The sequence below is a fragment of the Ctenopharyngodon idella genome, chromosome 5 (genome assembly GCF_019924925.1).
Source record: "Ctenopharyngodon idella isolate HZGC_01 chromosome 5, HZGC01, whole genome shotgun sequence".
In the NCBI taxonomy this organism is placed as follows: domain Eukaryota; kingdom Metazoa; phylum Chordata; class Actinopteri; order Cypriniformes; family Xenocyprididae; genus Ctenopharyngodon; species Ctenopharyngodon idella.
The window spans coordinates 39971100-39993835 of NC_067224.1; the positions used below are offsets into that span (position 1 = coordinate 39971100).

Here is a 22736-nt window from a genome sequence, read left to right on the forward strand (position 1 = left end):
TTCGGTTTAACCAAAATTTCGGTTTTATCGAATTACACTTTTTGTTATACCGAAATGGTATTTTCAAACAATGCTAACAGGCTGATATTTAGCTAGCTAGCTGGCAAAAGGACAATTAAACATTTTATATTTAGTACAAGTTTTTAAATATTACAACATTTTCCATGTTTTATAGCGGTTGTACCGAATGACCTGATGTTTCGAGACCTGAGAATGAGCAAGTGAAAACATGAATTTTTCAAATAGTTAAGAGAGAGTTAGTTACTTTGCTTATGACCATGTGGTCCTTTGCAGGTATCTGAATGATGTCACATCCTTTCACATGATATTGCCCGCATGACTTGATCCAAAATGGTCACTTTAATATTGGTTACTCCGAATGACATCAATGAAATTAATTTTTCCGGACAGTCTTTCTCATAACAAAGCAACGACTTCTACACATAATTTTAATAGCATTTTGCACTATGTTGATATATGATGTTATAAAAATCATGCCAGAATAAAAAATATATACATTTATTACATTGTAAGATATTTTAATCACAAATTAAATGGCTGTATTGGCCTTTGGATGGTTAAACCGAATGACCTTTTGACAATTCAAAATCTTTAAAATACCTTTATATGTAGCAAAATAAAATCAATAAAAGAGATCTAGATGCATTAAATTGATCAAAAGTGACAGTAAAGACATTTATAATGTTACAAAAGATTTCCTTTTAAAATAAATCCTGTTCTTTTGAACTTTCTTTTTATCCAAGAATTAATAATATATCACAGTTTCCACAAAAATATTAAGCAGCACAACTGTTTTCGACATTTCAAAATAAGAAATGTTTCTTGAGCAGCAAATCAGCATGATTTCTGAAGCATCATGTGACACTGAAGACTGGAGTAATGATGCTGAAAATTCAGCTTTGAATCACAGGAATAAATTACATTTTAAAATATATTCCAATAGAAAACAGTTAATTAAAACTGTAAAAATATTTCACAATATTACTGTTTTTACTGTATTTTTGTTCAAATAAATGCAGCATTGGGGAGCAGAAGAGACTTCTTTCAAAAACATTTAAAATCGTACTAACCTCTAACTTTTGAACGATACTGTAGATGTTCAAAAATCTTGATCCAGCCTTACAGTAAAATTTCACATTTCTCTCCCTCTCACCTCCCGTCAACCTCAGGAAAACAGATTCACTTGTCTTCACTGAGCTGTGGCTATTCACCCGTGAATCAATTAATGAAACTACAGGGAACTAATTACCACATATTAAGATGTATAGTGTGTTACACTGAGTTCTGCTTCCCGCTGATACCAGCAATACAGTTTAAAGTTCAAAGTGCTATTTTTGTTTCCCGTGAGATCTGTTTCAAGCAGCCCGCACAAATGAGATCTCTTTAAAAAGAGCTCAATGAAGTCTCAAACTGTGCTAAGACAGTCTGCAGTCAAAAGCCAGAGATCTCAATATGAACTCAGACATTCATCAAATGCTCCCAAGACCAAATCATCTGAGCGGCTCCACACTCATTTTACAGCTCTACACTCTTACCTTATGACAACTATTGACTTGCATTTTATATGAAATACTATAATAAAACATAACTCCATTAAGTCTCTGACATCTAGTAACATCTGAGCAATAAAATGTTCCTCTTGGACTCAGTAAGTGATACTAAACAATATCTGCAGAAAAAATGATTCATTACGCTCGAGCCAGATCTCTTACAGAGACGTTCACTCGGTGTACTTGAGAAGTGTGCTGAAAAGAGTGTGCGTTAACCCAAGTTACGTGCCAAATTCTCCATTAGCCCTTTTCAAAAGTAGTCGATGACAATCTCTCATCTCTTAATTAGCATAAATCTCACTTCCCTAATTTCCCGCTGATGTCATTGGCTGCATAATTAAAGTGGTACTGCACATTTGTGGCTGAAGAAACAGACGATGTTTCAGACTTTGAAGAGGTCAGAAAAACATCAGGCAACTGTGTTAATTAGGCATGCAGTGAAATTTGGACAGATACTGATAGCTGATCATTATCATGGCCAGTAACTGAACGACTATGAAGTAGTTCCAGGTCTTGACCGCATTATGTCACTTGGCCAAAATCCATTTATTTTCATAATTTCTTCGGACAAAAGCATCAGTCTTACAAAAGGGTTCATCGTCAGATACTCCTTACATGTTGTTTTTTCAGTTGTAATAAAATCAAACATCAAAATATTTAATGTCCAATAAACAGACTGTAAACAGTTTACTGTTTGAAATGTAGAAAATAAACACTGATGAATGTTTGCTTCCAAACAGGGTTCCCACAATGAATTTTGACCAATGAATTTCCAGGACATTTCAATCATTTTTTAAATCATTTGTGATGACTGGATAAGGATTTCTACCAAATCACTTTATAGGAAAATTCACATGCAAAGAGCATTTTCTAGTTTATACCTTTTTAAGAACTTATTTATATAAGATATTTCCAGGAACTCCCTGACTTTGTGAGTTATCATGTTACAATATTGGGTCAACTCAACCAGAGGTTCCTGCCTAAAAATTTGATCATTTCTTTTCTGGTGAAAGACATACATAAATGAAGAAGAAAGCCAAAATATTAAATGTCATATATGAATATTTACTACGTAATCCAATATTTTGTAGAGGGGGGTGAAAATAACATTTTTCACCTGAGATTTGAAGCCAAATTTGAGTGTTGTAAAATGACTTTAGAAAGATGGCAGCATCATTATTTTATTTTTACACAGAGACTGGTAGGTCTATTAGTAAAATCTGTTGACTTTCGCAATCTGTTCCATTATATGCCAACGGTGACGGTTCAAAAAATGGGAAAAAGCACTTCTTGTGTTTTTTCACCAAAGCTTGCATGCCTGTAACTCAAGAAGTATTATAGATCTCTTAATATCCTTTTATATTTTGTTTTTTTTAATAAACTTCTTTTTTGGAATTTTAATTTTAAAGGCCCTATATTGTTTGATGCCAGAGAAATGGGGATCCCAACATGACTTTATGTTGAAATGGTTGAATTTTACCCATTTTCAATGGGTGAAAATCAAATGTGGGTCACTTTGTATACAGCTAATACTTATTGTATTTAAAGAAGAATCTCTGAAGAACAAATAATATTGAAAGTAGAAAAATATCTTGTTTCCATCGACCAAAACGAATGCATAGAACATATCTGTCCAAGTGCCAAAAATGTTCTTTATCCGAAGTGCATGCCTGTAACTCAAGAAGTATTAAAGATATAATTTTAAGGTGATGATACACGGTGCAACTTTTTGAGCAATGTTGCCATCAATGGGCAACCTGGTGAGACACAGGGCAACTAATTAGGGCAATGGACAGTTGGCAGTAACTAATCAGAGAGGAGCAAATCTATTGCCAACCCAATAAATACTTTATTATAAACACTTGTTAGGCACTTTATTTCAACTTTTCAAATATTTTCTTTGTTTTTCTTTGTTAAATATAAATGCCTTTCCAATCTGATTTGTGATAGGAAAAGGGAGAAGAGCGAGTTTGGTAAAATGCGGATTCGAACCCATGTCGCATTAAAAACTACTTTCACGTGCCATACGCCCTGCAGACTATGCCACTACAATGCTTAAACAGAACGCGTCTTTTTAGTACTTAACTGAAAACATTCGATGGCTAAATTACAGCCTACACACTTTAAATTGGACACCTGTTGGTATTTTAAGCATTAAAGGAGGCAAATTCCCTGTTTTGGGTTGACAAATGACTTGCCAGCGTAAAAAGATATAAGTTTACGCTCCTTTTTCTTCGCTCCACTGCCGCTGAGAGGCCGCCATCTTGTTTGAATTTTTTCTGAAATCTCAAAGCCGTTCATGTGATCGGCTGCTTGCATTCTGATTGGAGGATCTCAAAAAATTGCCCACGACTGATCTAAAGTATCCAGATAGAAATATATTGCTCATTCTCAATGGGAAAGTGCCCAAGCAACATTGCTCAAAAAGTTTCCCCGTGTATCATCACCTTTAGATTCTGGTTCCTAAGAAATGTTTCTTTTGGAATCTTCATTTTTAAGGCGCTATACAAAGATACTAGGATCTCAGTGCAGCTCCATGTCCAAATTGTTGAATTTTACCCATTTTCAATGGGTGAAAACCAAATGTGATTTTGTGTTTATCTAGTAATGACTGCTGACGCCACATATATGCAAATAAGAACAATAACCCAGAATTTAGGAATGTATAGTGAGATTATGAATAGCCAGGATTAATTGTTAACTCTGGGTAAAGTATGAGCAGTGTGAAACATAAAATAACCCAGGATCCCATTTACCTGGGGTTTAGAATTACCCAGATTTACCCATTCAAGTGTGAGAGCCCTTAAATGTTTCAAAGTTTGAGGTATTGTCAGTGATTCCACCAAATATGCCCCTTAGCGGTGAATACAATGTATGGAGAGAGCAAGCACACTTTCCTAGGAGGCAAGAAACTTTTTTCAAACATGTAGTTATGATTTTGCCTATTTGAACTCTTGCTGGCTTCAGAAGCAGTTAAAATGAACAAAATCCCTTCTTCCAAATATCTCTGAAACTGATTCAAATGTAGGATATTATAAACAGTTAATGTGCCTCAATGTGACCATTTCAGTGCATTTTTGGCACTCAGACGTACCAGTTGTGTGCAAAGTAACCCACATTTGGTTTCTGAACAACATTTAACAATTTATTCTTGAAGCCATATTGAGATCTCAATATCTCTGGAATTAAACCAAATAGGTCCTTCAAAATGAAGATACCAAAAGAAACGTTTGTTAAGAACCCAAATCTAAAAGAATATTTAGATATCTTTAATACTTCTTGTTGTGATCTTCTGACCCCTCGTCGACAGACAGACAATTTCATAATAACAGACTGGAGAGTTTTCCAAATATCCAATGGATTTGAGTTGAAGCTCAGATCTCCATGTGTAAATAAACATCTCTTATCAGTCTCCACACCATTCAAGAATAATCACCACAAGTGAGAAAGAATATACTGTATATAATACAACAAAAATGCATGTGCATTTAAATGATCTGTTCATAAAAAACAAAACGCTTCAATGCACTCAAAGACGCAGGGGCTTAATTTAGTCTATGCTAATTTAATTAGGAGATTGCATAAACATCACAATTAGTCCATGACAACATGCATTTACAAATATATACACATCTATCTATCTATCTATGGTTCTATCCATCTGTCTTTCTATTAATGGAAATCCTGTCACATATCACAGAACTCTCTAACAGGGTCAAAGATTGATTTTTGTTCAAAAAAAAAAAAAAAAAGAAAGGGAAAGAAAAAAACAACAGGGATCTACAGATTTCTTTGGCTGTTTTCTGTCTCTTTTAAAAAGCTCCTTGTGCGTAGATGACATTTTAAAAAGACAAAGACATCAGAAAGAGTCAGGATGCTTTTGAGAAGTTCAAAGTCCAAACAACTCCTTTTTTTCCTCACTTTCTCTATCTTCAGCGCCGCCACCAAACACACCCCTAGAGAGACAGACCAAGAGAAAGAGAGAGACAATGTGTGCAGATCACATAAAGACAATCTCTGTTTCCCGCTGAGAATTTCTGAAACCTCAAACAAGTCTCTACTCGAGCACCTGCTGCTGTTAATGAGACAACTACCGCACTGCATCTCTCCTTTAACTATTCCCATCATATCGGTCGCGCTCGGCCAATGAGAAACACCCGCTTGAAGGTCAGAACCAATCACACAATCGATAGGTAATACAACAGATATAATTCACAACCTCATCAAATATCAGGTTAAATCAAGTTCTGACATGCACACAACATGCAAGAAGTGTGCAAATCGTGCGAGGGTTTTCTCTGTGCAACATCTGTGGAGTATGATAGTTCAGCAGGGATGAATTTTCATTCAGTCAAAGTGATACGATCATCTAAACCTGAATGTGAAATGTGAAGCAGAACTAGGAACGGACAGGAAAAAGACAGCAGATAAGCTTGACCAAAGAGCTCCAACCAGGCTAATAATGGACTGTGTTACTGTATGTTTGCATCTGCTTCAGTTCCTCAAAAACACAGAGCTGGGAAATGGGTTACAATATGTTCAGAATGGAATACTAGCATAGTACTTACTGAATACTGCGCAGTACATACTATACGCTGGCTGCGATTGTCATGTAGGGCTCGCGTTTTGTCATGTTTTTAATAAAAATTGGATTCAAAATGCGCTAAAAAAATTCCAGGTTTGTTGTGCTTGTTTGTAGGGCTGCAAAATTTGTCCAAAATTTTGGGATTGTATATCGATATGGCTATAAAATAATAACTCTTCTGTATCTGACATATAAAGATACAGTATGGCAGAAATAGTAAGTGCAGTATGCTAGTATGTTAGTATGAATTCAGCTTATCTATACAGAAAAATCACATACTGTACACAGTATAAGCTACTGTTCAAAAGTTTGGGGTCAGTAAGATTTTCAATGTTTTTGAATGAAGTCTCTTCTGCTCACCAAGGCTGCATTTGTTTGATCAAAAAAACAGTAAAAACAGTAATATTGTGAAATATTATAATAACTGTTTTCTATTTGAATATACTTTAAAATGTAATTTATTTCTGTGATCAAAGCTGAATTTTCAGCATCATTACTGCAGTCTTCAGTGTCACATGATCCTTCAGAAATCATTCTAATATGCTGATTTGCTGCTCAAGAAACATTTCTGATTTTTTAAGAATAATAATATAATTATATATTAAAATACACATCCAGAGCAACATAAACTGTCTCTAAATTATTCTCCATTTAAAGAACTGTCGCTAAAATATTAAAGTTAAAACAAACACTGAAAAATCTAGATAAATTAATCAGTGTTATTTTAGTATTATTTATATTTTTATATCTTAATTTTAATTATTAGTCATTTTGTTATATGCTTTTCATCACGTTTTTGATTTTTAAATTTCACTTTTATTTTAATTTTTAGTAATTATAGTAATTAAAGTAAATTAAAGTATACTTTTAATTTTTTTCATCTAATATTTATATTTTATTTCAGCTTTATATCAATTAACAAAAATAATTTTTAATTGTTTTAGTTCATGACTAACTAACTAAAACTAATGAATCCCAAGAGTCAATAATAATAATTAACACAAATTTTAGATACAGTGATAGTGAAGTCTTCAGCCACTTGCTTAAGGGGTTGACAGGGTAAAGAAGAAATTGCTGAAGAAAGTCGTTATTTTTGTTTTGTTTTTGTGCACAAAAAGTATTCTCGTCGCTTCATAAAATTAAGGTTGAACCACTGCAGTCATGTCGACTATTTTAGGGTGTGTGCACACTTGTCATGTTTGGTTCGATTAAAACGAACCCTGGTGCAATTGCTCTGTTAGTGCGGTTCATTTGAACATGTGTGAACACTGCCATCCGAACCCTGGTGCGCACCAAACAAGCGGACCGTGACCGCTGAAAAGATAGGTCTCGGTCCGCTTCCAAACAAACTCTGGTGCGGTTCAAATGATATATGAACGCAACACGGACTAAAGACATGTAAACGAACCAAAAACTGGAAGATGAGACCCTAAAAAGGACAGAATCCTCACACATATCGGTTTTTCTCGTCATAGTCGCGAGTTTGCCCATCACAGCCATCAGACGCGCGTCTCCACGCAGCAGATCGTTTGTGTGTGATGGAGGGATTCCCGCCGCTGTTTCGACTCCTTTACACATTTTATAAGCTATTCACGAGTTCCCAGCTGGCCAAAATACCATCATATGCAGGCTACACACACACAACAAGCTCATTTACCTCAGCACACAGCATAGTTTTGGATGTTCGGTAAGTTCCCTCTCAAAATAGGCAATACATCATAAAATCCGACCAATCAGGTTGTGAATGTGTCCCTATGCCTTTAGGTCCGGTCTCTTTTGGTTTGGTGATAAAATTGCCAATCTGAATGCTAATCGGACCAGCACTGTTTGTTTGTTTGTTTTTGGTCCGGACCAAACGAACCGAACTACAAGTGTGAACACACCCTTAACAATGTCTTTACTACTTCTCTGGACCTTGAATGTGGTAATTTCGTTGCTTTCTATGGGAGATAAAAAACTTCCCGGATTTCATCAAAAATATCTTAATTTGTGTTCCGAAGATGAACAAAGATCTTGCGGGTTTGGAACGTCATGAGGGTGAGTAATTAATGACAAAAATTTCATTTTTGGGTGAACTGACCCTTTAATATATAGGGTATCAATGTTCATATATAAGACGCTAATGCCCTCAAAACTTCTTGAGTAATTAGGCCACAATGACACACACTTAAAACACAAGCTAAAGCAGGTTCAGGGACACTGTTCCCGCCTCTATGCAGCTGAGGCTGCTGTGATTGGCTGATGAAGCTGTCAGTCTCTTGAAGAGCTCAGGTAATATACGGCACCGGTCGCAGATGTTAGTCCTTTAGCTGAAGGGCGTCATTTTTTATACACTATAATTATTCGTGCACAGAAAAACGTGACACGAACAGAGTGCAGCTTCTGCCGAGGAGCATTTTTACATTTATCATCCATGCTAAGAATAGCATCCCCAACACAGCAGAATCACAACGCTAATGCTGACTCCTGCAACGTCCATGATCAAAGGCCTGGGAAACATGCACATCATGTAAATATGCATCTCCGTTGGCCCCGTTTTTCCCTGCAGAACTTAGTCTCGTCCGTACAGAAGTTGAGTTTCACAAGGCCGTCTCTCGATCTAACTGTGAAGTACACAATGCTGTTATTGTGCAAGCGAACCCGCTGTGTGTTGCTGTGTGTGACGGACCGTCTGTGCTGAGCTATTTGTGTGTGTGAGTGCAAGAGCTCAGAGGTGATATATAACCATCATAATCGCAGTCATTACAGTCTCTGATGAGAGCACTGCCTGAAGAGGACTGAAAGAGAGATAGAGAGACAGTTTAAATGCATTCAACATGATACCCACACAGACTAGGGCTGCACGATAATGGTTAAACTGATTTTCACAAATATCTTGCTCAAAAAATTATAATCATGATTATTAATCATGATTATGTTCATTTTATATTTCATCAGAATTATTGCATTTTCACTTTTCCTACGTAAATTTGCATGGTTTATTTTACTTCATCTAGTTCCTAATGTATTATATTATCATAAAAATTAACACACTCTCTACATTATGAAAACTGGTGCAAAAAAAGAAACTTCTAAACCAGTGAAATTCTTAATATTAAAGTGCCCCTAATATGCTATTTTTAGAGGTCTCCTACAATGCATCCAAGGTCAAAAAACACTTTACATTTGTCATAATATGCATTGCAGCATCACCTCTTTTCTCAGTGTCTGAAACGGCTTGTTCAAAGATTATGCCTCTCTAAAACTGCCTACTCTGCTCTGATTGGTCAGATGACCCAGTCTGCTGTGATTGGTCAGCTGCTTACAGCACTTATCGGAAACCAAACGCTCATTATCATATCTGAATTTCAACTCCGGAGGATTCTTCAGCACTTGATACACAGTGATACGATCAGTAATGCTGGAATCGGTTTTACCGTATCAATTCCAGCATGAGACATCATCCTTTGGAAGTTTTTTGGATTTACTTTGGCGGCACAGAAAACAGCGTCTTCTCGACATGTTGACAACACAAATCAAGCTCTTCTAGGCCTCAGCTACAACAACAGTGTTTGAGGGCGGGGCAAATTAGATGTTGTTTGCAGGTAGCCAATGAAGACCATAGGCTGGCATTATGCAAATTTTGGATTTATTACAGTTGATCACTGATGTTTGCTCGCAGATTTAGTCACAGCAAACGTCTGCGTGACAAATCGGTTGTGGCAAGCAGGGTGGGGCCGAGAGCCGTGGGAATGGAGCGAGGCCGGTGGCACGAGTGTTAATGAGCATCACCTGCGTGCCTCGCTCCCTTCCCATGGCTCTCGGCCCCGCCCTGCTTGCCACACCGGTATTTTTAGATCATCAGCACTTTTTTTTCAGAGCAGAGGAAGCATGTGTGCATGGTTGCCTGTTTGGAAAGATTAAGTAATACACTGGGCAGAAAATGTATCCATTTAAGGGAAAAGCTCTGATTGGGGGATTTAAACTCTTGACATCTGGCAACCGCAAGCATGAAAGCTTCTGGAGGCTTGTTACCAATGCAATACAACACATGTTAAATGAAAATGAAACAGGATAAATAACCAGTGGGCAAATATCACAGTCAATTATGTTCAATTAATCGAGAGAAGCAAGAATCATGATCACAATGATTTATCGTGCAGCCCTAACATGGAATCTAGTTACTTTCTCAATACACGTTCCTGGCCCTATTGGTCATGTACACACTAGAGATGTGTCACAGTGGTTGACTAGTCTTCTCTTAACATTCATCCCCTACAGCCACTAGTACACGTTCACACAGACATAGTTTTTTGAGTTTCCCACCGCAAGCTTTGCCTTTTTAAGAGTGTGTGCCAAACCATAATTTGTTTAAATAGCACAACTTGAGAGTGTTAGCACACTAAGTTAAAGATGTTTTAATAGAGTCTTTAAAGCTGCAGTCTGTAACTTTTTTTGGTTAAAAATGATCCAAAATTAATTTTTGAGCAATTACATAACCAGCCAGTGTCCAAAACTATCTCCTTACCTTAGCCTGATTCACAACTGTAAGCTTGTAATAATGTTTTATAATAAAATCCGTACTGGTGGATTTCCGCGGGAAACTCGAGCATGCAGCCATTCGTCTTTTCGTCATTACGTCACGTCTGTTTACATAGAGAAGGAGTCCCAGCTAGTTGGTTATAAGTGAGGATGCTGCTGGTAGCGGATCATTTATAGCCTTTTCTCACAGCAGCTTCAATAATTAAACTTATCATTTTGATGGCGGATTGTAATCCAGAAAGGTCCAAATGACAATCATCAGTGACAACAGGAGATTCACCCATAGTCAAAAGCAAAAGACTTCAGACTGCGGAGTGGCTAAAGAAATTGAAATCTACAGGTAACACTAATACACACTAAATACACATAGTCATGCAATGCTGATGTTTTTAACATTAACAATTTGAGAACAAAGTATAACAATAATAATCATTTGCACGGTTTGGTGTGATCCGAGCCAAGTGATCGTTAGATTTACCACCATTGGCAGCGCTATTTATGCTTTTTTCTCAGTTGGTCAGAACAAAAGTGGCATATTTGTTACTTACTTGTTCAGATGACATTTTCCGGTGAAAATTCTTATTTTGGTCATACTTCCAAGACGTAGAATCTGTGATTCTGAAATACAATATCCACCGGTGCAGTGACTGACAGCAAACATTAGATTCATCTGCGCTGAGGAGTCGTGCCGATCCACAACCCACGTAAAGATGATAATTCCGCAAATAACTGCAATTGCAGGTTTCAAACAGAGATGGCGACAAAGAGGCAAAACTTACGGACTGCAGCTTTAAGATAAACTTCAATAGCAATGAAAAGTTATTGTTTATAAGTTTGATAAATTTAAGGGAATCAGTTCAGACTGTCTATTCTAATATATTAAATATCAAATTCAAAGACTTGCTTGCATCATCACTCAAAAATGTCCTTGCATTATTCATATATTAAAATGTTTTATCAAAAACATACATAGATAAATATTGCTGTTTATCGTTATATTTGGTGCATATAAGTTTTGATACATATTTCTTCGTGTAAATTTAGTAAAAAACCTTGTTTAAAACAGTGTGAACTAAATTTTACTGGATTTTTACTTCTCACATTAAACATTTTGACTCTTAATTTTGTAGCTTAATTAGCTACAGTACAGTATTGTTGGTGTTAAATTTCATTTCAGTTAGTTGCCAAGGCAACATTTCTATAAAGTTGACTTGACATACTAAAACTAAAACTATTCAAAATATTATTAAAGAATGTGATAGTATAAAAATAATAGTAAAAATAATATTCTACAGCCGTTTGGTTGAAGAATTACACTATTTTAAGCGGTTGCAGAGGAAATACACAAATATCAAGATTATAATGAATATTGTCAAAATACTGTCAAATATTTATTGTGAAAAATATCAAGAAATATCTGTTTTAGCAACAATTCCCAGCACTATACTAGCAACCTAGTGAAATCGCCCTCCTTTGACACAATGTGCAACTCTTTTCATGTGGAGGTCAAAGCGGCAGATGATGCTTGTGTTGAGAGGCACGTTAAAGCCCTGATGCGAGTCATGTAAAAAGGCCTTTAGATGTTCACAAACACACACACACACATTATCTCTGACAGTCTTTGTGTGCATGACGAAACAGTTGCGTTACATTCATCCAATTAAAAGAAACAAAGAAGACAAAGAACAGCATAAAACAAAAGACCTTGCGTGCCGCTCACGCACTCTTCTGCATTTAGCACGACTCTTCAAACAGATCACGCTCGCATTAAAAACATGCATTTCTTCAACAGTGAGTGCACGGATACACTCGTGCCCTGAGGTCAGCAGGTTAATGTCAGCAATGTTGATCTCCTATTGGCTGCAAGCTCTCGCTGCAAAGGATCATGGGACTTTCCCCTGAAGCAATGGCACTCTTTTTATATTTCTCTTCTTCTTTATCTCCTAATAAATTACGAATGACGATACCCAGCTGACATTAGTGTAAACTGTCTGTAAGTATGAATATCACCAGTCAAATTTTACCACAAATGTTAAAATCTCAACTCAACTAGATTTAACTGCAAAATGAGTGGTGATCGCCCATGCAAAACTTGCCACCACGATGCAAGGGTGTTATGGGTTGTTTCCAGTACAAATTACATGCCAAAGTTTAATACTTCGAGTCAGGGGTTTGTTTTGCCTTAGCAAACACCACCAATGAATGTCCACTTAAATCACAGTAAACAGCCCATCTACAGTCTCTACAGACACGTGTGGGCAGCTGTGCTTGGAGAAAACATTAAACCGATTCTACAGAACAGAAGTCACTATTCACGACAGACAGCAGGGTTAAGAACTGCGCGTGAACTCTCTGCCTGTCTCGAAGATCTTCTCTTACACGTTTTTGTCACTCCTAACACAAAAACACACACATTTACGGGTCGATGTGTGAAAAGTGTGAGCGCTGTGTGAAAAATGAGGCTGACCTGCTGAACTGTACTAGACAAATCCAGCATCATTCCAGGGATCACAGCTAAACTGGGTTATTTCACTGTTTGTGTATGTCCTGGAGACAATGTGAATGTTTCTCACTAAAGTCAACACAGTTTACAACACAGTTTGCAACCCATTATATATTAGTGCTGTCAAAATTAACATGCTAGTGCATGCAATTCATTTTTTCAGTTTAACGCGTTAAAAATATTTAACGCAGCATCCGTTTTTTTCTGTCATCCTTTAGCTAGTGTTACATTATATGATCACGCTCTTATTCATGCGAATGCTTTTAAATCATTCAAGTGCGACAACACACAAAAGAAAACACAGTGCAGTACTTGCGGCTGTCTGTGAATCTCGGTGTGACAGACACACGACTCGTGCCCACAGAAAGCCGCTTCAGACAGCGCGCCATTTTTTCTGACAAATAATGCTACTATACTTATTAGATTGTTCTATCATCACTATATTTGCATCGTTTTAAGGGTAAGTTTAGGGTAGGGGTATGTAAGGATGTTAATAAAGCCTCAAACCACATAAATATAATGCTGGTAGTATTTACCGCTGTTGAATTGTGCTACCTAACACCGGCCGCATTGAGTTCTCTTTCGCGCTTGAACGGACAAAAACAAACAAAATTATGCCAAAATACACTGGGAATCCTCGTACGTACAGTCTTAAATGAGTACAAGTTTCAAATGAGCACAAAGAGTTGTGAGAAAATAGGATGCTGATCCACATCATGTGCGGCAGGTCTTAAAGTGACAGCAGCCTAATAAACCAGCTGCAGTTTGCCATTAATGATAATCAAAGAAAATCACTCACTGCTCTTACTTAAATTACTTTTGTAGCTTTAATAAAAATTAATCTATATTTTAATCTAAATTATGCAGTGAAGACTGAAGTGTTTGATTCTGGATATTTCCCACCTGTTAGATCAAATAATTAAAATATACTGTCTGTTACTATGTAAATATACTATGTTGTTTCTAAATTAATTTGGAGATTAAATGTGAAATTATTACAATATAAAAATATATTAAAAACTGTAATGTTACGTGCGATTAGTCGCGATTAATTACAGAAAAATGTGTGATTAATTAGTTAATTTTTAATCGATTGACAGCACTAATATATATATGGGTCAAAGATATTTAGATGTCCGCATCAATAGAAATTTACAAAAGTGATTTTGTATACATAGAAAGCACATTAAATGTAAGTAAAACGTCTACTTTTAAGGTTTCAAATTGGGAAAATAAAATGTCAAAATGTGGGTGAAATAATGTTTCATTGTCATTCAGTGTAACACTTATATCTATGTAAAAATTTAAACAACATACTTATTCTGACCTGTATGTATTAAAATATATTAAAGAATAAGTGAGCATACTAAATTTTATTGCATTTGAAATGAGTTAAAATTCTTGCTGACAAATGGGCAAAACCTAAGATAGTGGCAAAGTTTAAAAATGTAAAATTACAGATTTTTGTTGTAAATATCCCTGATAAGATTGTTACACTGAATAACATTTTAGTGGGTGTCTTCTGTAAATCATGGTAAAAATGTATGATATTTAATTTTCGCTGAGAAAAAAAAACGCAAACAAATTAAACCGGACCCATTCTAATGTACTGAAAAACAACAACAACAACAACAATTCAAAGCTGTATTACACTTATTGTTTTGATGCTTGAACACCCTTTTTCGTCTTTGACCTCTCTCTCTCTCTCTCTCTCTCTATATATATATATGAATCAGCACAACTGTTTTCAGCATTGATAATAATAATAAATGTTTCTTGAGCAGCAAATCAGCATATTAGAATGATTTCTGAAGGATCATGTGACACTGAAGACTGGAGTAATGAAGCTGAAAATTCAGCTTTGCTCACAGGAATAAATTACATTTTTTAAATATATTCATTCTTTTACAAGGTAATAATATTTCCCAATATTACTGTTTTTACTGTATTTTTGATCAAATAAATGCTGCCTTAGTGAACAGAAGAGACTTCATTTAAAAAACAAACAAACAAAAATAATGTACCTACCCCAAACTTTTGAACAGTTTAAGTATAAAATTGAGAATGGAACTTCATTTTATATATCATGAACCGACTGGATCATGAAAACACAGGAGCTGAACAGGAGGAGTTGAAAAATAAGAGGGTTAGATGTTGTCAGCAGAAGTGGGAAGTTGTTTTACAAGGCAATTTATTTATTTAATGTAATTTAACCAATGAATCGCTCGCAATAACACATATATTAAGAAAATAAATAAAAGTCCATTTTGATTTTATGCTGACTTAAAGAGTGTACACCAGATATCTGATTTTCTTTCTTAAATCACACTTTCCCGTCTCTCTCTCTCTCTGCCCTGCTGTTTGTTTGACACACAAAACAAACTCGGCGGCAAGAGAGACGGCTTTAGCTAATGGCTTTTTAATGGGCTGCTGGGTTTCTTGTGTCTCCGAGCTGATGGCCACCACTTACCCTAAGCACACAAACACACTCACAAGCGGCATACAAACGGAGTCATTCCCACTTTGTCTTGTCTCCTTAAAGTGACTTAGAAACCTCACTCCACTAACGACGTCCTGCTCTTCAGCAGACTGGAGTCACATATGAACTCTGATTCCATTACGGACTCATAAAACACTCTGCAAAGAACGAGACACAAGACAGATGCTCTCTAATTTCATAACTCGACATTACAGCACGCATTCACACAGATGGAAATGGGAAAATGCTTTGCATTGTTATAATAGAGTGACGAATACCAAATTTAGGACAGAACTTCCTGTAAATCCTGGAGCAAGAGCAAAATTGCATTATCTCATACATGAAACTATAAAAAGAAAGATCAAACGCTGAGAAAAAGTACATTTTAGAGGAAAACTTTACCAAGAAATGACAATCATGTCATTAGAGAAACATACAACATACAAAGTCTACTTTGCTCTTTTCCATACAATGGAAGTGTATAGTGATTTATGCTGTCAAACTCTAAAAAAAGCTCCATAAAAGTAGTTCATATGACTCATGCACTATATGACAAGTCATATGATAGATTTGTGTGGTAAACATACCAAAATTTAAGTTGTTGTTCAATGAAATCTCATCCTCCACCGCAGCTCTCAAATTTCATTTGTGCTTGTTTGTGCCTATTCAAACTTGGCATATCTCAAGGATGGCACTTGGCAGAGGCATTGTGTGAAAGTCATAAGGGTTTGGAAAAACATGAGGGTGAGTAAATGATGACAGAATATTCATTTTTGAGTGCAGTAAACAATTTTGACTGCCAATAAATAAAAATTTGCAAAGAGGTCAAATCAGCACAACATAATACTTTCAACAAACATGTAAATTATTGTAATAACCTACTACTATACATTTAAAAATATTATCTGGCTATATATAGCCTATTAAATGGAAAACTAAGGCTGGCTGTGAATCCCTGAGACATACTGGAGTGTTTCAGTGGAATCTCCCGATGGAGTACGCAATAACAAAATTCCATTCATGCTTCATAAATAACCTATCCAGCGGGAGAAACAAAGAAATAATGTATTTACCGAACAAGCTTTGCAGAGACATTTTAGTAACTACAAAAGTCGCATTATGAGTTAAAGTGCGCTAGGCCTACATAAATGCTTGTGAAATCGCTGTCACGTGAGGAGGTCAAGATCACGCTGCTCTAGCGCTTTCCATCGGATAATAGGCCTATCGTGAAAAACTGCTGTCAATAACTATATACAGACATTTTAGAGATCACAAATATTTCACAAATCCTTTTTTTGTAAATGTATTTCAAATTAAATGGTTTGTTCACACAAAAATGAAAATTCTGTCATTAATTACTCACCCTCATGTCGTTCTACACCCCTAAGACCTTCGTTCATCTTCGGAAGTCGTTATTTTTTTTTTTTTTTTCGTCGCTTTATAATATTAAGGTTGAACCACTGAACTCACATGAACTGTTATAAATATGTTTTTAGTACCTTTATGGATCTTGAGAGGTTCGGTGGCTTTGCTCTCAATAGTGGCCTCACTGAGCCATTGGATTTCATCAAAAATATCTTAATTTGTGTTCCGAAGACGGACGAAGGTCTTACGGGTGTAGAATGACATGAGGGTGAGTAATAAATGACATTATTTTCATTTTTGGGTGAACTAACCCTTTAAGTCGGTCTGTGCTAGAGAGAGTGCGCCCCGACAACTGACGGAAAATGTCAACAAATAGGCTAAAAGTCCAATGAAACATTCACGCACTGCATAAAACTTAATTATTTAATAATAATCTATCCAAAACTCTTTTTTGACAGCATAAACTCTAATAAACCCAGAATATATTACATTATGTTGCCTATTAAGTGATCAGTATGGGCTATACACTCTTAAAAATAAAGGTTCCAAAAGGGTGTTTTCACAGTGATCCATTTAGAACCATTTTGAGTTCCATAAAGAACCTTTCAGTGATTATTTCTTAAAAGAACTATTTTTTTCTTGTGAAGAACATTTTAATAGCAATCTTAAGAACCCTTATCCACTCAAATGAACCTTTAGTGCAATGCAAAGGTCTTATGGATGTCAAAGGCTCTTCATGGAACCATTAATGGCAATTAAAAAAAAAACTTTATTTTTAAGAGTATTTTAGGCTACTCCTAATGCATAGCCTTGCTGTGGCTTTGCGGTCTCAAATTCCAAACCAGATCTCAATTTCAAAGAATTGAAATGACAGATTTGCATAAAAAAACATGCACAAAAAATAGCAAAATTTCAGAAGTAAAATAATAAAAGAGAAATAACGTTCCGATGATGTGAATACAATAAATATTGCAATAATGTAAAAAAAAAAAAAAAAAAAAAAAAAACAAAGCAAGACATGAAAATGTGCAAAACATGAATTGGTTATCTTACCTTGCGCGTCAACTATTTGGAGCAGAACCCACAGAAAGAGAAGCACTAATCCCAATCCAAATCTCTGTCGTCCGTTTTTCCCCATGACTTTGGAGTTTGGAAAACTCCTCAGCGCAGAATATTCGTTCCCTCGTCGGTTTGGTTCAGCCGTGACAAAGGAGCTGCTGTGGTTGAAGCTAAACGGAGGACCGACGCAATTACGCGTCTCAAGTTCAGCGTGTGTTCCTCACGGAGAGATCAGGAGAAGGTCCCGGGACTGGAGGATTGGAGCGGTAACGGAGGTGAGGAGCGATGCGCCGCCGCCCTCTAGCTCTCATCTACGCGCGCTCTCCACAGACGCGCTCACACTCCTCTGCATGAGTTGGTCATTAGTTCAGACCGCGCACTCATTCACTGTATGATGAGGTGTTTGTGCTGCTTTTCTCTCTGGATGTGTTCAGAGGAGCTGGAGATCGGGGTTTCGGGTTCCAGCATCCAGCTGCATGCATGTGCGCTCGGCGCTCGCCGAATATGAGCAGCGTGAGTCCCGTTTCTCGGTTTAACCCGCATCCAGCTGCCCGCCTCTGCCCTCCACCGGCTACTGCGAACACTAGGACCGGATTCACCGACGGATCTTCTGCTGAAATACACCTGATCTGACACTAAACATGATTTTCGTTTGCTACAGTTTAATGTTGTCAGGTTTTGTTAGTCATATTAAATCATATTTAACTCAATAATAAAACAAGTTCATTTAGATGTTACCACATGGAGTAGATTTTAGACAGTCTATTGAATTTTAGTTTTTAAGTACACTCTTAAAATTAAAGGTTCTTTATGGGCATCTATGGTTCCATAACATCCATGGAACATTTCCATTGCACAATAGGTTCTTTATAGTGGAAAAAGATTCTTTAGATAATTAAAATGTTCTTTACAATAAGAAAAAAAAAAAAGGTTCTGTTCACTGAAAGGTTCTTTGTGGAACTAAAAATGGCTCTTCTATGTCATTGCTGCAAAAACCTTTTGGATCTGTTATGTTAAGAGTGTACATTACTAAAGAATTTTAATTTACATAAGCCTACTTCAGCAGCATTCCAACCATAATCAAAAGTTAGTTTACAAGTCAAGGGTCGTTTACACGCATGCAGCAACCAGACATCATTTTCATCGAGAGCTTTCCGGTGATTGGACACGAGCGACAGCGATAAAAACCTGCAATATATTTAGTCATTTAGCAGATGTTTTTATCCAGAGCAACTTGCAAATGAAGAACTTAAGCAATTTATTATAAAACAGCTACAGTTGCAATAAAAAGTATGTGAACCACTTGCAGAATCTGTGAATATGTGCAAAATTTTAACAAAATAAGAGATCATACAAAATGCATGTTATTCTTTATTCAGTACTGTCCTGAGTAAGATATTTTACATAAAAGATGTTTACATATAATCCATAAGACAAAAAAATAGCTGAATTTATTAAAATGACCCAGTTCAAAAGTTTGTGAACCATTGATTCTTAATACTGTGTGTGGTTACCTGGATGATCTACGACTGTTTGTTTATTTTGTGATGGTTGTTCATGAGTCTCTTGTTTGTTCTGAACAGTTAAACTGAGCTCTGTTCTTCAGAAAAAATCTCCAGGTCCCAAAAATTCTTCAGTTTTCCACCATCTTTTGCATATTTGAACCCTTTACAACAGTGACTGAATGATTTTGAGATCCATCTTTTCACATGGAGGACAAGTGAGGGACTCAAACACAACTATTAAAAAAGGTTCAAACATTCACTGATGCTTCAGAAGGAAACATGATGCATTAATAGACGGGGGTGAAAACTTTTGAACAGGATGAAGAGGTCCAAATTTTTCTTATTTCGCTTGAATATCATTTTTTTTTTCATTTAGTACTGCCCTTCAGAAGCAACAGAAGATACTTTCGTGTTTCCCGGAGACAAATTAAATACAATTTACCTTGATCTTCAAATTCCAAATGTTTTCACCCCCCGGCTCTTAATGCATCATGTTTTTTTCTGGAGCATCAGTGAATGTTTGAACCTTTTTTAATAGTTGTGTTTGAGTCCCTCAATTGTCCTCAGTGTGAAAAGACGGATCTCAAAATCATTCAGTCACTGCTGTAAAGGGTTCAAATATGCAAAAAATGCTGGAAAACTGAAGAATCTGCAGGACCTGGAGATTTTTTCTGAAGAACAGAGCTCAGTTTAACTGCTCAGGACAAACAAGAGACTCATGAACAACCATCACAAAACATAAAAACAGTCGTAGATCATCCAGGTAACTACACACAGTATTAAGAATCAATGGTTCACATACTTATGAATGGGGTTATTTTAATAAATTCAGCAATTTTTTGTCTTGTGGATTATATGTAAACATCTTTTATGTAAAATATCTTACTCAGGACAGTACTGAATAAAGAATAACATGCATTTTGTATGATCTCTTATTTTGTTAAAATTTTGCACATATTCACAGATTCTGCAAGTGGTTCACATACTTTTTCTTGCAACTGTATAAATACTTGCAGTACTGCAAAGGCCAAGTTTCAAGATTAAGCTAGTACAGAAATGAATTTTTTTATAAAGTGTGCTGTGGTTGTGGTTTAAGTGCTCACGTCTGTGTCTTCAGCTGTTTCTTGAAGGATGTGATGGTCTCAGCAGATCGGGTGAAGATTGGAGGCTCATTCTACCAACGGGAAACAGAAAAAGTGAAGGTTTTGGAAAATGACATTGTATGTCATTATGATGGAAGCACTATGTGCCACTCGCTCACTGATCACAGAAGACGAGAAGGATCATACACTTGTAGGAGTCTGTTGAGTTAGAAGGTTGTTGTTCCTGAACTTCATTTTCAAAGCCTTGAATTTGATGCAAACAGCTACATGTAAACAGCTGAATGAGACCACAAAGTGTGTGACTTGGCTTGTTTCTGATTGGTTGAAAATCAAATGCACGATACACTGTATGGTATAGTAGAAGAAAAAATTGAAAAGAAAAAAAAAATTGATTTTTTTTTTTTTTTTTTTTTTTTTTACAATTTATACCCTTATTTACATGGTTTTGAATAATTTTTTAAAGAAATTTAAGAAATATGCTCAGACCTCAAACAAGTTACATGAAACATGACTAAGAGTAACAATCAACTCACTGATCATTTTAAAGGATTAGTTCACTTCAGAATTCAAATTCCTTGATAATTTACTCACCCCCATGTCATTCAAGATGTTCATGTCTTTCTTTCTTCAATCGAAAAGAAATTAAGGTTTTTGAGGAAAACATTCCAGGATTTTTCTCCATATAGTGGACTTCATTGGGGTTCAGCGGGTTGAAGGTCCAAATGTCAGTTTCAGTGCAGCTTCAAAGTGCTCTACATAATCCCAGACGAGGAATAAGTCTTATCTAGTGAAACAATCTGTCATTTTCTAAAAAAAAAAAAAGAAAATTATATACTTTTTAAGCACAAATGCTCATCTTGCAGTTCTCTGCAATGTGCCACGCATTACGTAATCATGTTGAAAAGGTCACACGTGACGTAGGCAGAAGTACCGATCCAGTGTCTACAAAGCGAACATGCAAAGACTAAATCAAACGGCCTTTACAAAAAAAGGTAAAACAACAATGTCAGAAGAATTTGAAGGAGAAGTTGGAGGAGAAAAGATAACGCGTAACCTTTCCAAGGTGATTACGTAATGCGTGACGCATCGCAGAGCTAGTGCAACACGAGCATTTGTGCTTAAAAAGTATATTATTTTTTACTTTTTTTTTTTTTTAGAAAATGACGTTATTAGAATCGTTTCACTAGATAAGACCTTTATTTTTCGTCTGGGATCATGTAGAGCCCTTTCAAGCTGCACTGAAACTGACATTTGGACCTTCAACCCATTGAAGTCCACTATAAGGAGAATAATCCTGGAATGTTTTCCTCAAAAACCTTAATTTCTCTTCGACTGAAGAAAGAAAGATATAAACATCTTGGATGACATGGGGGTGAGTAAATTATCAGGAAATTTTAATTCTGAAGTGAACTAATCCTGTAAGTAAAAACAAAAACAAAAAACTGTATGTCAACAAAATCAACCCAAAAGTGTAAATAAAACTGGCAAATGTTCAAATGCAACTATATTAAATGATTCATGCCCTAGTGCATGCTGGGAAGTAACAGGGCGAATGGGACGGAATCACAAAACTATTTTTTCTTCGGTCTAGGCCTATTTGAACTAAGAAATGCATAAATTCAACTTACCTGCTGTGGTTGGTTTGACTTTATTTAAACAGAGTATACTGCAGCAGAAAGAACTGCATTAAGATGCATTACTTGTGTTCATGAATGTTGGAAAAAGTCAATCTTGAGCTTTAGAAGGATGCTATACAAAATCAATCAATTGATCAATAAACAAACAAACAAACATTTGTTGTTGTAGTAATTCTTATATTCAGTATATAGAGAGAGAGAGAGAGAGAGAGAGAGAAAGCTTCAGAAATTTTTTTATAAAATAAGTATTTATTATTAATAAGTAATTATTATTATTATTCTTGTTTTTCTATTACAGAACATAACCCATAGAATCAAATAAACCACACAGAGGATAGAGTACACAACACAATGATGTTCTCTTGCTCATGTTAAATTTGCAGATTGTCGATAAACGGAAAGATGTGC

General features: G+C 36.0%; 1 protein-coding gene across 2 annotated transcripts in view; it reads right to left on the bottom strand.

Annotated features, from left to right (window-relative positions):
* The window catches only part of unc5ca (unc-5 netrin receptor Ca), a 169592-nt gene extending 150926 nt beyond the window's left edge, over positions 1 to 18666 (bottom strand). Inside the window, exon 1 of one of the 2 annotated variants that reach the window (XM_051894005.1) lies at positions 18078 to 18666. In XM_051894005.1, coding sequence (XP_051749965.1) covers positions 18078 to 18162 — 85 coding nt within the window. In that variant the 5' untranslated portion in view covers positions 18163 to 18666. The remainder of the gene's footprint in view (positions 1 to 18077) is intronic. The other variant, XM_051894006.1, reaches the window with a different exon arrangement.
* Positions 18667 to 22736: the final 4070 nt, after the last annotated feature.